The sequence below is a fragment of the Simochromis diagramma genome, unplaced genomic scaffold (assembly GCF_900408965.1).
Source record: "Simochromis diagramma unplaced genomic scaffold, fSimDia1.1 OVJJ01000602.1, whole genome shotgun sequence".
NCBI classification, from domain to species: Eukaryota; Metazoa; Chordata; class Actinopteri; order Cichliformes; family Cichlidae; genus Simochromis; species Simochromis diagramma.
In genome coordinates, this window is record NW_024387040.1 from 3,875,085 (window position 1) to 3,893,808 (window position 18,724).

The 18,724-nt window shown below is 40.8% G+C and overlaps 1 protein-coding gene across 1 annotated transcript in view; it reads left to right on the forward strand.

The window, feature by feature from the left end:
- The window catches only part of stau2 (staufen double-stranded RNA binding protein 2), a 108,751-nt gene that overhangs the window by 50,654 nt on the left and 39,373 nt on the right, over window positions 1-18,724 (forward strand). Inside the window, exons 11-12 of the mRNA XM_040044346.1 lie at window positions 1,608-1,665; window positions 11,014-11,369. Of these exons, the coding sequence (XP_039900280.1) occupies window positions 1,608-1,665; window positions 11,014-11,369 (414 nt within the window). The remainder of the gene's footprint in view (window positions 1-1,607; window positions 1,666-11,013; window positions 11,370-18,724) is intronic.

Here is an 18,724-nt window from a genome sequence, read left to right on the forward strand (position 1 = left end):
TAATGGCTAATGAGTGCAACATAAATGTATAGTATGTAGGTTGCTTTAGGTTACTTAATTACAGACACTCATGAGTTATTCCAATGGGTTTTTATTGCCTCTGTCACTTTTCTGTTTGCCTATCAAGGTCGGGGCTGCAGGGGGCAGCAGTCTAAGCAGAGACACCCAAATAATAACACTTTGCAATTGTTATTAGCATCAGAGCTATAAGAATGGTGATAACGGATGGTACCTATAAAGCTGTATGCCAAAGAACTAATTAGGAAACTTCATGCACTGCCCTGACTTTATCTCATCTCTACAACCCCGCACAGTAATTCTGATACTCAATTCCCAGATTTATCTCAAATCCCAGTGCTGCTGACCTATTATACAACCCGTTCAGCTTCTCTGAACCTTGTGTGTTTTGCAAGCAACCATTGATCACCAACATCTTTATTCACCTCGTTGGTTTTTAAGCTCAAGGGAGCAGAATCAGATAGAGTTACATAACCAGTCTCTCTGTAGAATGTTAATTGTTCCCCAGACAGCTCATTAGTTTGATATATGATGCTGCATATACTGTATGTATACTATTCAGAAAACCAAATCTTAGAACTACAGGAGAGTTAAACATGACATGCTCCGAAGAAAGCGCATCTCAGTTTGCAGCCAGTAATTTCCTTCCTTTTAGTTTGATTTCCTCAGCTCTGACATTAATTACCTTGATCTTCTGTGTAGTTACTGCTACTGAGACTTCAGCAGAGGAGTTTTTGAAAGTTTTAAACGCTCTGCACACTGAATGCCCCACACGAGTCTCCAGGGGAATGTCAAACGTTACAGACATGTAATCAAATCACATCATTGGATGTTTCATTCTTTAGTCCTATAAACCACTGTGTTTTGTTTTCTAAGGTTTCAGATATGTGAGTCTGCTGTTATGGAAATAAGCAGTGAGTATCCCTGTTTAAGCTAATTTCTGGCAAGAGGTGAGACCTGTCTGGTTACACTCAAGAAACAATATTTAGACAGAACAAAGTTATTGGCCGATACGTGACTCTGCAATAGCTCGACAACTCCGACAACGTCTCTGTACGAATTAGTTAAACGCCTTACTTTTCTTTTGATCTCAGACAACCCAGAGCTCTGTAGCTTTTGTAAGATAGGTTGTCTTTCTTTTGAGTGCTTTCTCTCACTCCGTCCTTCCATTCCTCCTTTCTCTCTGTGAGCTGTGAGCTCTCTTGCACTGAAATTCCACTGTAGCGTGGGTGAATTTGTTTACAGCAATGTCATCTCCTCAGCTGTCACACATGTGAGAAATGATTTGTTTGTGTTTCACATGTGTTTGTGGCTGTGTGTGTTTGTGCAAGCAGACGCACGCACCACAGCAGAAGTAACACATTGAATAGGAGCCTCTTTTTTTTGTTACTAAACATTGACAACCCCCCTAATTAAGTAGCTGGCCTAGAGACACTAGGCTCCTTAAGCATCCCCTCCTGTGAGCACTCGTCTCTTTGTTGACCAAACAGTAGGAAGGAACTTGTCTGACATGCGTGAAGAAGCTGTCTGTTCAAGAATCTACATCTCTCTTACCTCCCCCTTCTCTCCTTCTCTCCACATCACTACAGATGGACAACAAAGGCTGGAATGGACAAAAGGCGTCTTTTACTGAAGCGACAAGCAACAGTGAGTATCGGCACGTCTCCCCGTGTTTCTTTCCATTTCCTTCTCCTCCTCCTCTCTGGCTCTCCATCATTCCCTCCATCCTGCAGGTGGTTTTAGCCACCGAGATGGCCCGGCGTTTAATCTCTGTGACTGGTCAATGGGCCTCTGACTGTCAGCTTAATTGGCCGTGCGTCCTCGTGGGGAGCCTGCGAATTCAGGCTCATTCACACAGGCTTACAGGGCCGGCACACAGAGGCCCTCCGGGGAGTCCCTCCGCTGCCTTCCTGTGCAGAAAACATAGCCTTTCACTCAGGATTAACACACAAGTGCACAGGAGTATAGGGTATGTGCACATACACACACCCTTAATCCTCAACACATAGAGACACTGCAACTGTCATACATGTTTACAAGGTTTATCACATCAGTGGTTAAAGTAGTTAGCAGATTTCTCAAACTGATGAGACCAAAAACAAAATAGTAAATAAAATGTACACAATGCTAATTACACAAGGCTAGTTTGCTATAAAAGATTTTTAGACTATTTACTTGAGAAATGTTTTGCAGTTGAGTAGTGATCTCGTAAAGGTATTTCCATGTGTGCTCATGCGGTTGCACTCTGATCGGACCTTAAACATTAAATAGAGCGGGTAACTGCCTGGTTTCCAGTGGATTGGGTAGATGTGACCTGCCTTGAGTATGCTCTACCTAGCCAACACCACATGATAAAAATTGAGTAATTTTCAGGTAGACTATCACCTGTTGTTCGTTAAATGTATGAAAGGAAACTGTTATACTCTAATCTGATTCCCCTGACATTGTCTGGCTTACATTATCCAGAAGGCCACGAGTGCATCAGATAGCGGACTACCTGTGACTCTCATGCTACAGGTTCTGGCTCAGCTTCCTTAGTAAAGTTTGTGTTGTAACTAGTTGCTGAAACAGAATAAGTAATTAATAAATCATTACAACTAGTATTACAGAATGTCAAACTAGTGCTAAAAAGGACCAAAGTAGTGGAAAAAACAGAAGTGGTGATATCCATGCTCTGGAATAAATGTTCAAAAAGGCATTCGGTAGTTAAAATGTGCATTGAGCACACAAGATTAGTAGTAGGTCTTTACTAGATATTAAGCTATTTTTTTTATTTCAATTTGGATCTCTGTGCAGGTTTTTAGCAGCATGGTTGTGAAAATCACAATACCAGTCAATTAACTGGTCCAGTGTGTAGGTCCAGCATGAACTACAATGAATGAATACACTTGTGGCTTATGGACTAAAGTCTTCTTCTAAATTTCTCACTAGTGGGATAATCAAGTACAAAAAGGAATACATGGCTTTGACTTTGGTTTATAGTGAAAGACCAAAGCTAATGGCATCGCTCACTATAATTAGCAAATGTTAGCATGCTAACAGTCTAAACTATGATGGTAAATATAGTTAACCTCCTAAACATCACCATGTTAGCCTTGCCATTGCTGTTATATCTGGACAATACCCAAGCCTGTTAATATACAAACAGATACAAAGGAGAAACAGATCATTATCTCACCTTATGGATATCTTCAAAAGGTCAGCAAATGCAAAATACATTCCCTGTCTGGATTTATGTAAGATCTTACATAGGAATGTGATGGCCTTAAAGGGCATTTTATTTATAGAAGAGGCTTTGTCTCAAAGGACTCTTCACTGAGAACCTTAAGGGTGTAATTTTAAAACAGCTGGCCTCCATCATTGTCTCTTGTTAAGTTGGTTGTCTTGTCTGTAATCAAAATAAAAAATAATGCCGAAAATCTCACATTAAAGTCAAGAAGCTATTTCAAGAATTCACATTCTATTTTTAGTTGTTTTGTTGTCTCCGGAGCCTGGCGGTGGTGTTATTTTTCTAGTCGTGCCACATGTGGCATAAGTTTTTTTTGTTGTTTTTTTAATATTACGTGTGAAAGAAGTTTCTAAAGAATTAATTGTCATGGTGTTGCTTAAGCATGTAAGTATCTGAGCTTGATTATATTTTTGTGATGTTCTAGATTGAGTTTTTAAAAAAGCAGATGTAAGCAGTTTTAAACTAGGAAAGTAAATGCCAGCAGCTTGAGAAAGAGCAGTTTGTGACTCAAATGAACAATCTGTGAGATGTCGAGCAGCAGAGGGGAAAACAGATAGCTTTAATAGATTCAAATGTGCTGTCGTCACTTTGGTCTAATGAAGGGTTTTGGCAGAGCTCCGGCTCCCTGACATGGGGCATCCAGCTTCACTCTGGAGAGGAGAATGGATGTCATGCTTAGCACACTTATGTTGAGAGAGTAATCGCCCAGATTTGTTGCATTGCTCACTGCTGGTTTAGACTTGATAGGCAGGACCCAGATGAGAACTGAGCCTGTGCCACAATTTTTATAGCACTCAAATCTGTGATTTAGTCGAGTTTCTGAAAGATATATTATCTAAATTATATTTGTAGATAAATGATTGTTCTCTTGGAAAAACTATTTTGGTGGTTGTGGTTTCTATGGAAGCCCGAGCTTCAGTCATTGCCCAATACCTCCAGAGTAGAGCCTCTTGGGAAACAAAATCTTCCTTTTTTCGATGACTGTTCCTATTGTTGGCTTGGAGTGTGCCTTTGGTCCATTGCCATTTCCACTTAGTTTATCTCACACTCAGCATGAGGCTTAACTATCTGCTAATTAGCTCTTTAAAGTTGCCCAAACCGCACAACGCTCACACGACACTAATGTCTGAATAATATTTATTTCATAAACACCATTTACAACTCATTCAAACAGATACAGCTGGTCTCAGTTTTCTGTGTGTGTGTGTCTGTCAGTGCTGAATGGAAGATGTTTCTTGTTTGTCTTTTGTTTTGACGTATAGTGTGAATAAGTAGAAGTCTGGCTGGGGGGTAAAAAAAAAAAGGGGGGGGGGGGGTGAAAATCTTTTCTTTTCCTCGCAGCTGTTCAAACTTTGCGAGTGTTTAAACAGGGCCCGTGTTTATTGGTGAATAAAATTAAAACTTTTAAACTTATAATCCTCAATATTTTAGCCATCTTTGTTGATGTAGCAACATCTGTTTTCGACTCTTTATAACGGCAGTGTTACTTATTGTGCGGATCTTTTCTGAATGAGACTTTTTTTTTCAGAAGCACTTTAATCATATGAGTAAGAGTCCAAGAATAACTCACCGTGCAATACTATCACAGTGTGTCACCCACAGTGATGATATATCACAACACATTTTTCCGTAGTGATTACACCCCCACCCCCCCAAAAAAGCATAAATTCTCTACATTCACTACTACACTGTGTAGTCAGGATGGGTTTTATTTATATTTTTTATGTTAAATTTTAATATATTTCAGTTAATTTGCTTTCTTCCACTGTTCAAATAATGCCACGAGAGAAAGCAATATGTTTGATTCCACCCCGTATTTTATATCATACAGATTTTTAGTGCAAAATGTGTAAAAATGTTAGAAAGCCCAGCCCTGAGTCTGAACCAAAGGAAGGTTACCGTAGAAAAAACTGCTTCAAATCTGTCTTCCTCAATGAATTTAGAATTGGCTCAGTCACACTAGAGTAAAACAAGGGCGGCAGTCTCTGTGCTGCTAAGAAAAATCACATTCAATATCAAGTGCAGGTAGCTGCAGCAGTCAGCTGCAATCAGAGGTTAAATGCCTGTAATGACTTCAATTCTAAGGTGTTTGCACCGGTCGTCTGGTGAAAGGCAACCTGTCTCTAAACAATCATGGCCTAACTGCACGTACTCTCAGATTTGTGAGCTGCCATGTAATTTGTAAACGCAGACAGACTGCCATTTTGCTATCAGTCTGAGTCACCAATGAGTGCAGCACATCTGCAAGAGTGCCTGTGTCATTTTACAAATTGCTTTCCTGCAGCAACTACATCACTATTTGTGGAGGAAAGCAACAGATTTACTACAGTTTCTCACAGTTAATAAGCATATTTTTACTAACAGTGACAGATTGTGTGTAATTGCCAGCTTCACCCCATTCAGCTGCAAACTGATAGCACACTGAGTCAGTCTTATTGCTGTTTTTCACCATCATGACGCACCAAAGTCACCTTGAAGACAGCAACTGAATCTGAGTGGTCTCAGACCTGGTCTCTGTCTTTGAAGCAAATGTTATAAAAACAAAAAAACACAAAAGCCTAAGTTCACGTGGTTGCAATCATTTGGTTGTGCCATGCTCTTCCCTTGTCTCACTGTACCGTATGTGGATATACCTATTTTCTCAAATTAACTCCAAACAGCACAGGGAGAATGAAGTCATCTCCAAAGTCCCTTATTACCTCAAGTGTTGCATGCTTGAGGTAATAATCAGTTTCAGAGACATTCTCACTATTGGAAATGTTTAGGCAAGGGAGCTGCTTTGATAAATTGTGCAGGAGGACAGACACAGAACCCCAGCTTGTACACTGTAAAGTCACCAAAGAATTATGAATTTACAAATTAGACTTTATACTATGGAGCAAGAAGGTCTCTAGTACCTAGGCCCCTGGCTAGTATCCACTCTGACAGTATCCCATATTTGCACTTGCTTCTTTCAGATGCCTAGAAAAGTAAACAATTTGTTTACTCCCAACCCTATTGGCTAGTTTAGTACACTTTCAAAAGAAAAAGAAAACAACTCTAACCCAAAATGATCTTAGCCATGAACAAAGCCTGCAACAAAGGTCCGGACCATCAAAGTCCGGACTTGAATCCTATCCAAAGTTTTCGTGTGACGTCAGAGCTACTGGGACACGCCCACCTGACAGTATTGCAGTTCTTTACCCTCCAGCTATACTTTCAACATTTTCAAGTTTAACTCAGCCAAAATGCCAGATAGTTGCTGTGCTATTGGATGCACTAATCAATGCACTAATGAACGTTTATTTATAGCTGCCAGAATGGTGTAGAAAATGGCACCAACATGTGAGCAAACCTCACCTAAACCTGCCAAATGAGGACAAATTGCATCAATCCCTGCTTCTTAACAGCAACTCAGGCTGTCAGTGGCGTCTCATTTAAACTGCAGGGATGATTTACCTGACATTAGAAAAATACTCGCTCAACTTTACTCTTATGACACAACAGTAATGTGATGATTAATACTACCAGAACTTTTCTGGTCCTACACTGTGAATGTCCAAGTCAACAAAACTAAAGATTTACATATAGTAGTTTGTTTGAGTTAGTTGGTAACACTTACAATTACCTCCAGATCGAAAATTCATGTAGCTATCCTTACTTTAAAAGCTTTCATCCAGGCGGCAGTGTAGGGTGAATTTTCTTTTTACATACACATACAGATACAGGTAGACATGACCAAATGGGTACTCTGGGAAAGACAATGCCACTTTTAGGGATTCAATAAACCTGCCAGGTTAAAGTATGGATGTAGTTTCTCTTCATATCTTTGTTTTTCCTCCATGGATAGATAATAATTGACGGCTAGGATAATGAGTCGGTCACATGACTGAAAATTTTGAATTGAGATGCTTTGACATGACCTTAAGCAGTTCATTCATGCTCAAAAACCCGCCAGTGTAGCTGAATTAAAAGTTTTGCAAAGAAGAATTCAATGTGAAAGGCTAATTTCCAATTATTGCTTGATTGCAGTTCCTACTACAAAGGGTGGAACAACCAGGTATAAGGGTCATGGAACAATTACTTTTTCTGACTGCCACGTTTACAAGTCTTTTTTTTTTGTTGTGTCTTCAGGGTTGGTATTTGCACCTTGGTCTTTTCTCATTGACGCCTATCCCCTAAAGTAGCATACTGTGGTTTATTTTAATGTAGATGATAACAGTAGATCATATCCTACTATCAGCCACAGTCATTCCTGTTGTCTGTCTTAAAAGACTGTTGGTCACAATTAACACAGTGTCACAATTTAAGAAAAAGAAACTTATGCAAAAATATAAATCTGTTGCTGCTGAAATTTTAATTTAGTGCCAAAGGGTATACAGTCCTGTTATTAGTTACCAAGCGGTGGTAAAATGATACTAAGACTTACATAGAAAGTTACATTTATAGGCTATCAGGAAAAAGGTTTTCTAGCATTTCCTAAATCTACACTTATAATAATGGCATTGCATTTACAATCAGGCCGTGCATTTTTATTGCAGTCTGCACTGTTATGGCATAAAAACAGGATATTCAAGTTTTTAGATTGATTGTTAATAGAAATTCTAGAGAGACTTTACTGTGTGATTTAATTATTGCTTCTAGTGAGTGGATACCTCAGGTCAAACAAATTTTAAATGGTTTGTTTTTGGCTCAATCCTGAAATTAGAGCAATTAGAGTTCCTGCTGGAGGTTATCATTGGCATTTTATTCATTGTGTGTCTGCTAGGTTAGTAGAAACTAGGCTAGGTTAGAGGCGAAAACTAAAAATCACAGGCAAAGGAAGAACCACAGTCCACATTTTAGGTGTAGCTCGAGATATGTGTTTAAAACATTACCCACAGGCCTCTCCGTGGGGCTCAAAAGTGTTAGAGGGCCACAGAAGGCTGGCAAACTTCACTCTTTTCCCCCCAAACAACAAGTGAACCATTTGCAATGGCATCTTAGTTGGAAAACTCACTACAGGGGCCCCATGTAGGGATGTGTGCAAAGGACACCAGCTGCTTCAAAATGTGAGGATGATATAGAGGCCTAATAAGCATTATTGTCAGCTGATTTTTTAATGTTTTATGTATGTAACTGACGTGGCAAATATCATGTCCTTTGATCCATTTTCAGGTAGTTATAGCAGAAAAGGACATAAAGCAGGAAGGAACCCTTGAAAAGGTTTCAAAAACTCAGTTCTGTCGAAGCCTTTTTTTTAATTTAGCTTTAAAAGCTGTTGCATATTGGCAAAATGGGTTAACTCTATTTTTGATCTTCTTCCATTTACTAGCCTGAGGTAACACAAACGCAATTTCCTACACATAACCAATGCTGTCATTGACGAGCTATGCTCCACACAAAGAATGTTTCTGCGTTATATAAGGCATAGTGGGAGAAAGTAGGTAAATATGTCAAGGGCTGTCCATTTATCCCTCTGTCTTTCTGTTCTTTCCATTCCCAGACAAAACACCCACACACGCACCTCAGGCACCTACAACCCTCATTTTACTCTTTGTGTGTGTGCGCGTCAGTGTCCTTTGCCCTATGTAAGCTCTGGAAGGCATTGCTACAACAAACAGGGTGGCTTAGAGACAGGAAGAGAGCATAAAAAGAAAGCCTAAGTAAAAGAAGTAAGAGGGTGATTTTTCTCCCTTCTATTCCCATGGGTCTTGCAGCACGGCTTTTCACTTGAGTTGCCACATTTCATTTCCTGCTGTTCATATGTGTGTGTGTGTGTGTGTGTGCATTGTGTGCATGTGTAAGCTATGTGAAGGTCTTGCTCCACAGTGGTGATTTATAGCGGCGGGCTTCGGCCCTATCTGTTTTCGATCAGTCTCATGCTTGGCTCTGGCTTTCCTCCAATGCTCCCCTGGCCCACCGGACACCGAGTCTGGGTGGGACCCCTCTGCAACTGCCTGGAACCGGTACCACAAATAAGCTCTCCCTACTCCTCCGTTCACCACTTCTCAGGCTCAGCCTGCTTTTCTCCCGCTCTCCCCTTTCACTAACTTTCTCCCACTTTATGTACACAATTTCACAATCACTGTCCAGCATCACGCGCAAACACATCCAGCCACTCTTGCTTATTCACTCCCACTGTCTCTCGTCCATTGTCTCACTCTTGTTGTTTCTTGCTCTCACGCTCTCGCTTACCATCTGACACCAGCTTTAAGTACTCAATCACATGCAAACATGCAAACACTCTCACATGCACTGGGCAGTCACTGAAACTCACATGGATCACATTGACTGCCTCCCCCCTCCTATTCTCTTTGTCCACTGCTGATGTCATGTTGGCTAACACCTTTCATTTTTTATGATGCTGCATTCAGAATGTGCAGGCCTGCAAGTTTTACTTGTGTAAATTCAAATTAAAGTTGTCATCATGATTGGGAGGAGGGGGGAAAAGTCCTAGCATTTGTGTCATTGTTGGCAAGGGGCCACTTGTTGTAGTACGAGCAATAAGTTCTGGATTTCATTTGTTTCCTTCAGCTTTTCTGCTGCTCTGGAAAGGAATGCAAACTTCATTGTTCATTATGGGAAATACTGTCAGCAGGTTCCCAGAAACCTTACACTAGAGTAAGCTACAATTGTACAAAACTCTGTCCTTGTTTGTGTATTTCTGTCTGTGATTGTAAATGTTAACTGAAACAGGAAGTGACCTGTCAGTCAAGTGCTCGCTCCAGCGCTTTCTCCCAGCTGTTGGTCCATATGCACACACAAACAAGCCCACAGACATGTGCACAGACACACAGACAGCTGGTCTTCCTGTCTCTGGTGACCTTGGCTGGGCTTGGAGGCTCCTCATGGGTTTCACATTCACTCATCCCCACATCCTCTTCCATCTGAACGAGCTGCCAGCTCATCCTCCTTCTTTTATCCTCTCTTTACAATTCCTTGCATTCTTTTAATGCCTTGTACTCCTTCCTTTCACTTTCACCACGGCCACAGAGTAACAAACGTATTGAATCCCAACCCACGGGCATTTCCTGCTTCCGCAACACTTTCAGGTCAGTGATATCAGAGTCCAGAAAGCTTTAAAATGGTGCTGTTGTGTTCAGCTGGCTAGAACTACAGCAAGTATTGTCCAGTTTCACTTGTTAGACCACAAAGGTGCCTCGGCCAGGCCATTTGGGACATTTCCTCATTATTTTCAAAATAATATAACAAGAACCTTTTTTCTGTGACTAAACTTCCTTTGAGGTTCGGGTGGGTCTATGTTTGAAGACATAAAAACTGGAGCAGGATACCAGTGAAGTGACGGTGCTGTTTTCCATCAAAGATGAAGTCATAGACACTCTGTTGATATTGGTGGATGCTCCGTTTGTGTCTCTGTGTTTGTGTTTGAGAGTGAGAAAGAAAGAGGCTGTGTGTGTGTTTCCCAGCAGACGCTTTGATAGTGCTTGGACCTGCCAAAACACAAGTAACTGTCAACTATGTTTGGTGATGAAATGCCAGTTTAGGAGCTCACACTTGTAGGCACACAAATGGACACAGTTGGGCACCCACATAGACAAACACTCCTTGGTATTGTCTTAATGTAAGTGGCTAAGGAATCTGTATTCATGAGATTTCAACGCTTAATTATGAGATCCATAATAACCTTTTTCTCTGTTCTCTTTCCTAATGTCATTCCTTTATTCTGTTTTGCCTCTTTTAACTCTTTATACTTTTCTTTGTGTCCATTTATCTATTCATACTAACATCTTTTTTTTTTAATCTTCACCTCCCTCCCTTCCTCCCGCCCTTCTTGACCCCTCCAGCCCAAAAGGGTCTGCTCCACCTAAGCCCAGATGTCTATCAGGAGATGGAGGCCAGTAGAAAGCAAGGTGGCAGTGCTCCAGGCCCCGGGAGCACCAGTAGCAACTCCGTTAACTACATGGCATCAAAAGACATGGGGCCCTGCTCTGCCCCGCTACCCCCAGGACACCCTTCTTATTACAGTGGCTCATCCTCCTCACCCAGCCCAACCGCTACCATGGCCAGGGAGCTGCTGCTGAACGGTCAGTCACCCACAGCCGAAGCCTCACTGCCCATGAAGGGGAAGAACCTGGCCTGTGGTGTCTCGGTGCAGCCAGCACAGCAGCTGGACTACCTGGCTCGCATCCAGGGCTTCCAGGTAAGATGCAAAAGAGGTGAACCTCTAAAATTTCTGTACATCTAAAAAATAATTTTTGTTACATGGTAAGTGGCCTGTTATGCCCTACTTTTGCAGTCTTACCAAACATTTTTAATTGGCAGTAATATAGGTGAATTCATTAAATGTGTCACTCTGTCACTGGAAGTACCTCAGCATAGTTAGTACAAAGTTCATATAAGCCTTAATAAGTGAGTGGCATGATATAACAACATTCTGTTTACAGCTTCATTGGTTGTCTGACAGATTTTGTTTCATTTCCATTGGACACACTCTCAGATCTCAACATGCAGTTTGTTATTGGCGCAGAATAAAATAGGATGTTGACATCTTTGCTCCTAGGAAACATTGGTGCTTGCCCATTGATTACATTAAAATCTTTAGCATTTTTGAGGCAACCAACTGATTGCCCAGAGAATATAACACTCTCAACCTCTGGGCAACTACTTTTGATAGCAAGGTGATTGCACAGGTCACCTAGTAGGACGAAGCCTGTCTCCAAATAAAACACCTGAGTCAGCAACCCAGTATCACACCAACATGTGTAATAGACACGCTGGTCCACCGTGTCCATTTCATGCTTTGCCTCTCCAAAACATGAAATGGAAACGCATGCAGATGTTGCATTTCCAGCAGGGGAAGATAATATCTTTAAAGCCAACAAGTTGCTAGTGAGCAAAAATCATATAAAGTGTGTTCCAGGGTCCTTAATCATCAGAAATGATTAAGCTAGGCGGCTAATATGTATATACATGTAAATATGTTATTAATATCTGTTTAAACACTTTCCCGTGATTTTTTTGTATGTTGGCTTGAAATAAAATATCTCTCTCTGCTGTTACTGCAACTTCTGCATACATGTCCATTTCACATTTTTGAGTGGAATGGACACTGTGGACCAGCATGTCTATTACACCCTTTGCTGGATATCTGGTTGGAGTCGGTTTCTACCAGTGAGCATAACTAGTTTCTGTCTTTCTTTGCAATAGGGGACTCGATTCAACTGGTTACCAGCTGGTTTTGTTCTGGTTATATTCCTATCAAAAAGGAAGGTTGTCACCCATGTCATTTTGTTGCTAAATCGTCATCCTGTAGCTACTGCACCGCTATATATAGAGGAATTTCTGCTCCAGATCTATGAGGTTCTGGCTGGACTCCAAATGCAAGTTGTTAATATGAAATTCTGTTTAATGTGAATTTCTGCATATGTAGATGCCAACAGATTTGAGGTTTTCACAGATTTTTCACAGTTAATCGCCATATCATTACAAACAGATTGATGCATCAAGACAGCAGCAATTAGACAGAGTCGGTCTGCTGCTATCAGTCTGCAGTTAAATGGGATCGAGATGACAATTACATGCAATATGTTTGTGATAATATGGCAATTAACTGTGATAAATCAGTTAAAAATCTCAAATCTTTTGGCATCTACATATACAGAAATTCACAAGTCGATTTGACGATGCCAACTGAACACAAGCGAATTTGATCAGCATCTTTGAAGCAAATGTTTCAAAGTTTTAAAAAAAAAGTTAAAAAATCTGAATTTTCCTGTTTTGCTCAGTGAACTTTCTTGCTGCTTTAACCTTTATTATTCTTGTGGAATAAAGTCTTGTCATTTAAACTGGATTCAATTATGTCATAAATTTTATAATTCCAACTAAAAAAAGTTAAAGACACCCCCCCCCCTTCTCCTCCAGCACTACACCCATACAGTAATCACATATGACATGACAGATGTTAGCATGACCATGCATAAATATGATCAACAACTGTGTCCAAATTCTTCTCCCTCTAGAACAGTGCTGCAAATAAAAATGTGTTCTTCATCAGCCGTGTGTTTATAAAGAAGATATTTGGACAGTTAAAAAGAAAAATGAAAATACACATTTAAAGTATGTGCTAGAGGTTGCCGAGTCTACAGTATCTTAGAGTCATCACAGCGGTTGTCCTACAGCACAGTGGGACTTGTGTGTGGAGCGTACAACCTAGAACTGCTCGATAACACCCTATCCATTTTCTGTTTCTCACATTATTGGCACGCCGAGGATTTAAAGCTGGAACTAAACCTCACAGGTGTTTCTGTCAGTACTAGACTGGACGCACACATACACTTGCTCTTAGGTCTCTGTGCGTCCAAGAGGGAGACAACCCGCTGTCTGTTTTAATCTGTCCCGGCCGATCTGCTGCACATACCTCGCCACTGATACCAGCGCCTGCTCATTTAAGCTGCAGATGCTTTTTATCAGTTTGAGCGAAAACATTTTATCTTAACCTGCTGAGGGTTCCTTTGAAAGGCCTTTGTTATTGCTCTGAGCCTTCCTGTGTGTGTGTAACCTGAGAGAGCTCTGCTGCCTGGCCAAGCCCAGACACACTTGTACATATGCGCAAATACACACACACACACAGCAGGTTCTGTTTAGTGGAAATGGAAGAGCTGGGCAAAGCCTGTGTGTAAAGTTTAAGTTGGTGTTGTTGCCAAACATTACAAACTGTAACCCATTTCACATTGCTGCACATATATTTGTCTGTTCATCCTCCCATGCGTTTCTGTGAATAAATACACAAACCATAATCGGTGTACTCACATATTCCCGTGTGCTTGTGTGTGTGTGTGCATGTGTGTGTGCGCATTTCTTAAGTGAGGAATTCAGGCTGTAATTGAGACACGCAGACAATATGTGTTCTATTGAGGGGATGTTTCATATCATGTGGGTTTGTAATGAGAACCTCTGGTTGCTTACAGAGCCATGCTAGGCAGGCTTTTTAAGGCTTATGTATTCTTATGTGTTTTTGCGGCCAAATCACCACAGATTTCAAATGTTTTTGCCAAAAGCTGCACTTGTCTGCTTTTCCAGTGGTCACGTAATGTGCTGCTTTGTGTTGAGCCGTCTTCCTGTCAGCCATACTCAACAGCAAACGAGTAGTCAAATCCACACTAAGATCTTTTTAGCAATTTAATATTAATCTGCTTGTCTGATGTATAATTATTAAAAAAATGTAATTATGTCATCCAAGTGAGCGGATTACAGAGACCCCCTAGTGGTGGATTAAAGGAACAAATCAAAAACGAAGGACATTCTCATAGTGTCTGTTTCATCCATCCAGCGCTGCAAACAAAAGCCGGGGCCTACCTGCTAAGCCCCACTTTGATTTGATTGGAAAATGGCCTCTAGTGGAAGCTCCGATTGGATAAGCAACAGTGTGTTGTACTCATGCCAGTTTGGAGCAAAGATGCTGTCACTTATTCCAGTGTTTTTGTACGTATGTGTGTCTTTGTGTATTTGCTATTAATTTGGCTAGTGTGTTGTTGGCACGCTGGGTATGTGTGCTGGAAGTGGGGCAGCAGAAACAAAACAAAGCAGGAGGTAATAGACAACACATGGAACAGGATGAAGAAGTGAATGAAAGCTACGTAACAGATTCTCAGTTTCTGTGTCCACGTACCTTTTTTCTGGCCTACTACTTCTATCATGTTTCTGTATGTTATGTCCATTTCTACGTGTTTGACTCTGGTAGTCACCAGTCAGTTATTGCTGACCGCCTCATATTATTAAATGTTACCTCAGTAAGAAATGAGCAGGGGAAAAAGTTTATATAAGATATCGGTGATTGATGGAATGCTAATGATATTTTTTCCCATCAGCTCCACATGGTGCTATGGTACACATCTGGACCACAACAGATCTGCTGCTGTGGACCTGATTTATTCCTCCTCATGCCTTCATACCTGAATTTTATTTTTTAAAACTAAGCAGGCATTTATCAGAGCGGCACTTTCTGCTTGGCAGGATTTCACATATTTAAAAGTCGATAAATGGAAAAAGAAGGGAGTATAAATGTTATCAAAAGTAGTCACATATGTGTGCACCAATATTGAGTGTTTCAGCAGAAAATTCCTTTTCTTTATAAAATGTTTTCAGTCTACTTGCAGATTTATTTTCAAGATACTCACTTAATGCATTCCTGGTACTGGGATGTTTGTGAACAGGTTATGGAGTCACTAAGCATTCAGTCTACAGCAGTATTTTCCTTGAATTTTGCACATTTTAGATACTCCACAAGCTACTGGTCAAACTCTCAGCTCATGTCACACTTGGCAGAATGTGTTGGGGCACAATATCGCGCTTTCAGGTTGGCCCCATTTGTATTTATGTGCAAGCGCTTCAGGTCATGTTTCATGATTGTGTAGCAGGAGTAAAATGCAAGCCATTACTCTGCCTCTCCAGACAGTTGGGTCGTTAAAATATGAGAATATCTGTTCGGTCAGGTGCAAACAACACAAGGCTGTACTGGGAGAAACTGGGTTTTACTACTTAAAAAAATCAAATTTTTCAGTTTGAAGTGTAAGAATGGGCTTCTCTGTAAATAAGGCCCACTATAATGGCAATGGTAATAGTGTTTTGCTCTTCATACTCTTAAAACCCTAAGCTATATCGGCAGATAGAGTGAAAGGGGTAACTTTTTTTCAGCAAAAGTTAGAATTTACACCCTTCCTGAGTTTGTATCTTGGATTTGCAGTGGGACACATGACAGAATCACTTTCTTAAGTGTAACCTAGTTTTCAACAAACCTGCAGAATTCTTACATTAAAGCATAACATATTAGATTACTTGATGTTTCCCAAACCATTCACAGAATCACAGTAAAAGGTGCACAATGAAATGTACAAATATGTAACCACTTATTGGATTAAAAAAACTGATAAGGTCTACTTACTTGGGTATGCATTACAGTGGACAGAGATCAGCACACTGCACTGTCATTCCAGTCTGTGTCTAGAGGAGTTGATTTGTATCTACTGTGTCTATCAGTTCTGTCCAAAGCAATAACACAGCAGAGATATTAATCAGCTGAGTTATTTTAACTAGTCACGGCAGGCTTAACTTGGAAGATGGATTTGGAGAAAATGGAGGGATGTAGTTGTTGCCATGCTGGAGGCAGAACTTTTGTGGGGGGAAATCCCATGTTAATGAAAACACTATCCTTGGCGAGTGACTGGTGTTGATATCCATTCAGTGCAGTTCCCAGGATTTCTCACACTTATACGGTATTTGTTCTTCTCTCTACGCTTCCCTCTTTGGCTTTGCAGAAAAACCACTTCAAATGGTGCCGTCTCCACCTCGTACCCACCCTGGCACTTTCTACACCACTCCCTTTCCACCTTTCCCTCTTCTCCAATCTCCATTGCTCACTCTCATCTCTCTGTATTAACATCAAACGCCTGATCTGGTACAAACGTTCAAAGACTCTAACAGTTTGTTTCCAACTTCCTTGTCATCATCTCATCCCTCTATTCTCTGTTTACTCTGGGATTTGCATTAGAAAATACATTTTGGGATGGCTAATCCTTCCACGTTTGATTTCCGCGGCAGGGTGATGGCTTCCAGCTGCGCTCTGCGGCATATTTGTGTGAAGAGCGATCTTCGAAAACAAGTTTTGTCGGTGGTATAAATCAGACCACTAATGCTGTGCTGGCTCGGCGCGCAGTCTCTGCTTACATGGTGGCCCTCCGTATGCGTGTTAGTGGATATGCCTGCGTCTGTGTGCTTGGCAAAACTGAGTGATGATGTTTTTACACCACAATCAAGCCCATTTGCAAACCTTTAAATCATATACCCTCAAGTGCGAGCGCAGCATATTGCAAATTTGAATATGCAGCATAATCGTTTTTTACTCGCCTTTGTTCTCTTGTATTTTGATAGTATTGATCATATTTCATGTAATTCTCAAAACTACACTGTGATTGCAGTTTTGTGTCAGTGCAGGCTTAGCATTAGGAGACCGAGGGCGTGTTAACCAACCACTTTGATTCCCAAACAGTTATTTATTTTTATTTTCTTCACATAAGCCGCCGTTCTCAGAAAGTCTCCAGCCTGGATGCTTCTATTCATTGCGACTCCTTCTCAACTGAGTGAGCTGTTTCACAAGCTGCAGACAAAGTCACAAGTGATCTGTTGACAATTTAATGATATAAAATCACAGAATGAAAATGCCCCCTTTGTGTTGTTTTCTGTCCCCAAATCTCTCTGGATATTTGGTTCGTACTATGATAACTGTGACCACAGAACAGCGTAATGTTACAATAGCAATTTCATGAATGTTTTCTTTTACCACTTAAAAAAATTCTGCACGACTTGTGGGCATTTTATTTTAGCACTGAGAAAACAAACACTATCCATTTTTACCTCACCGACCCTGACGATCCAATACCCGGTTGCAAAGACTTGTCTTAGGATTGGTGGGACTTCAGCAGAGATGCAGCTGCTGGCCTGATCTGTTGCGGTGAAGAGACGGTGGTGGTGGTCGTGAGAGCAGAGCTGCTGATTTAAGTTAATAGATGCTTCCATCCTCATCCACGGCCACGAGCTGTGGGCAGCGACTTAAAGAATGAGATTACAATAAAGTGATCATTTTTGAAGTTGTAAAAAAAACATTGGCTTTTACAAAAGTTACAGAAATACCCATAATATGAAACCACAGTAAGTGACAGAGTAGTCGTGGACTGTTGACTATAGTTTCATTCTTACATTTGAGTGGTATCAGTCTCTTGAAGGGAGGTAAGGGTATTTCCAAAAGTGTCTGCTATCTCTTTACTAAATGAAGGTGTGTCTGTGTGTGTGTGTCTGTGTGTATCTAGTTGTTTTGGTGTATTGGTGGGGACCTGATAAGCTGAAGTGTTAAGTTTGGAGTTCTATTTAATAGACCCTTGTAAATGTATTGCTGTACAGTTATTCTGTCTTTTCAAAAGCAGTAATGGTGCGTGTGTGTACATTTGTGCTCCTCTATTTGACTTTGGTGTTTGTGTTTTTATTATAGAGACACACACACTGAGCTCAACATAGATGCTGGCCTCTGCAGATCGCACTAGATAATGTCATATTTCTGGATTTCAGTTCAAGACCAGCGTTGTTGAATTACTGCAGCTAAATTTTGGCACCCTGAATCAGCTGTGTGTTTTGCTGACACACCCCATTCCTCCTGCCATGATAGACTTCACTCACTCCTGCTGCAGAGTTTAAAGGGCCCTGCACTGGTTTCTATAAATCGCAATTCCGAAAGAGTAATCAAGAGGATCGTTCTAGGCAGAAATAGCTTTTATGGACTATAGGAGATATTAAAATGTTCGTATCTGTTTAAACACACAGTAATGTTTTTCTAGCTGTTGAAAAAAAGTGGATAATTGCTCTGATCTTCGAATCAGTAACTGCTCTGCTGCTACTTTGGACCTTTGGCTCCTTACATTTGTAATTTTAACCTCAGTTATTGTCTCTTTGCATTATTGCTTGCTTAAAGGTACAGTGTGTAAAATCCCACCACTAGATGTCAGTCTA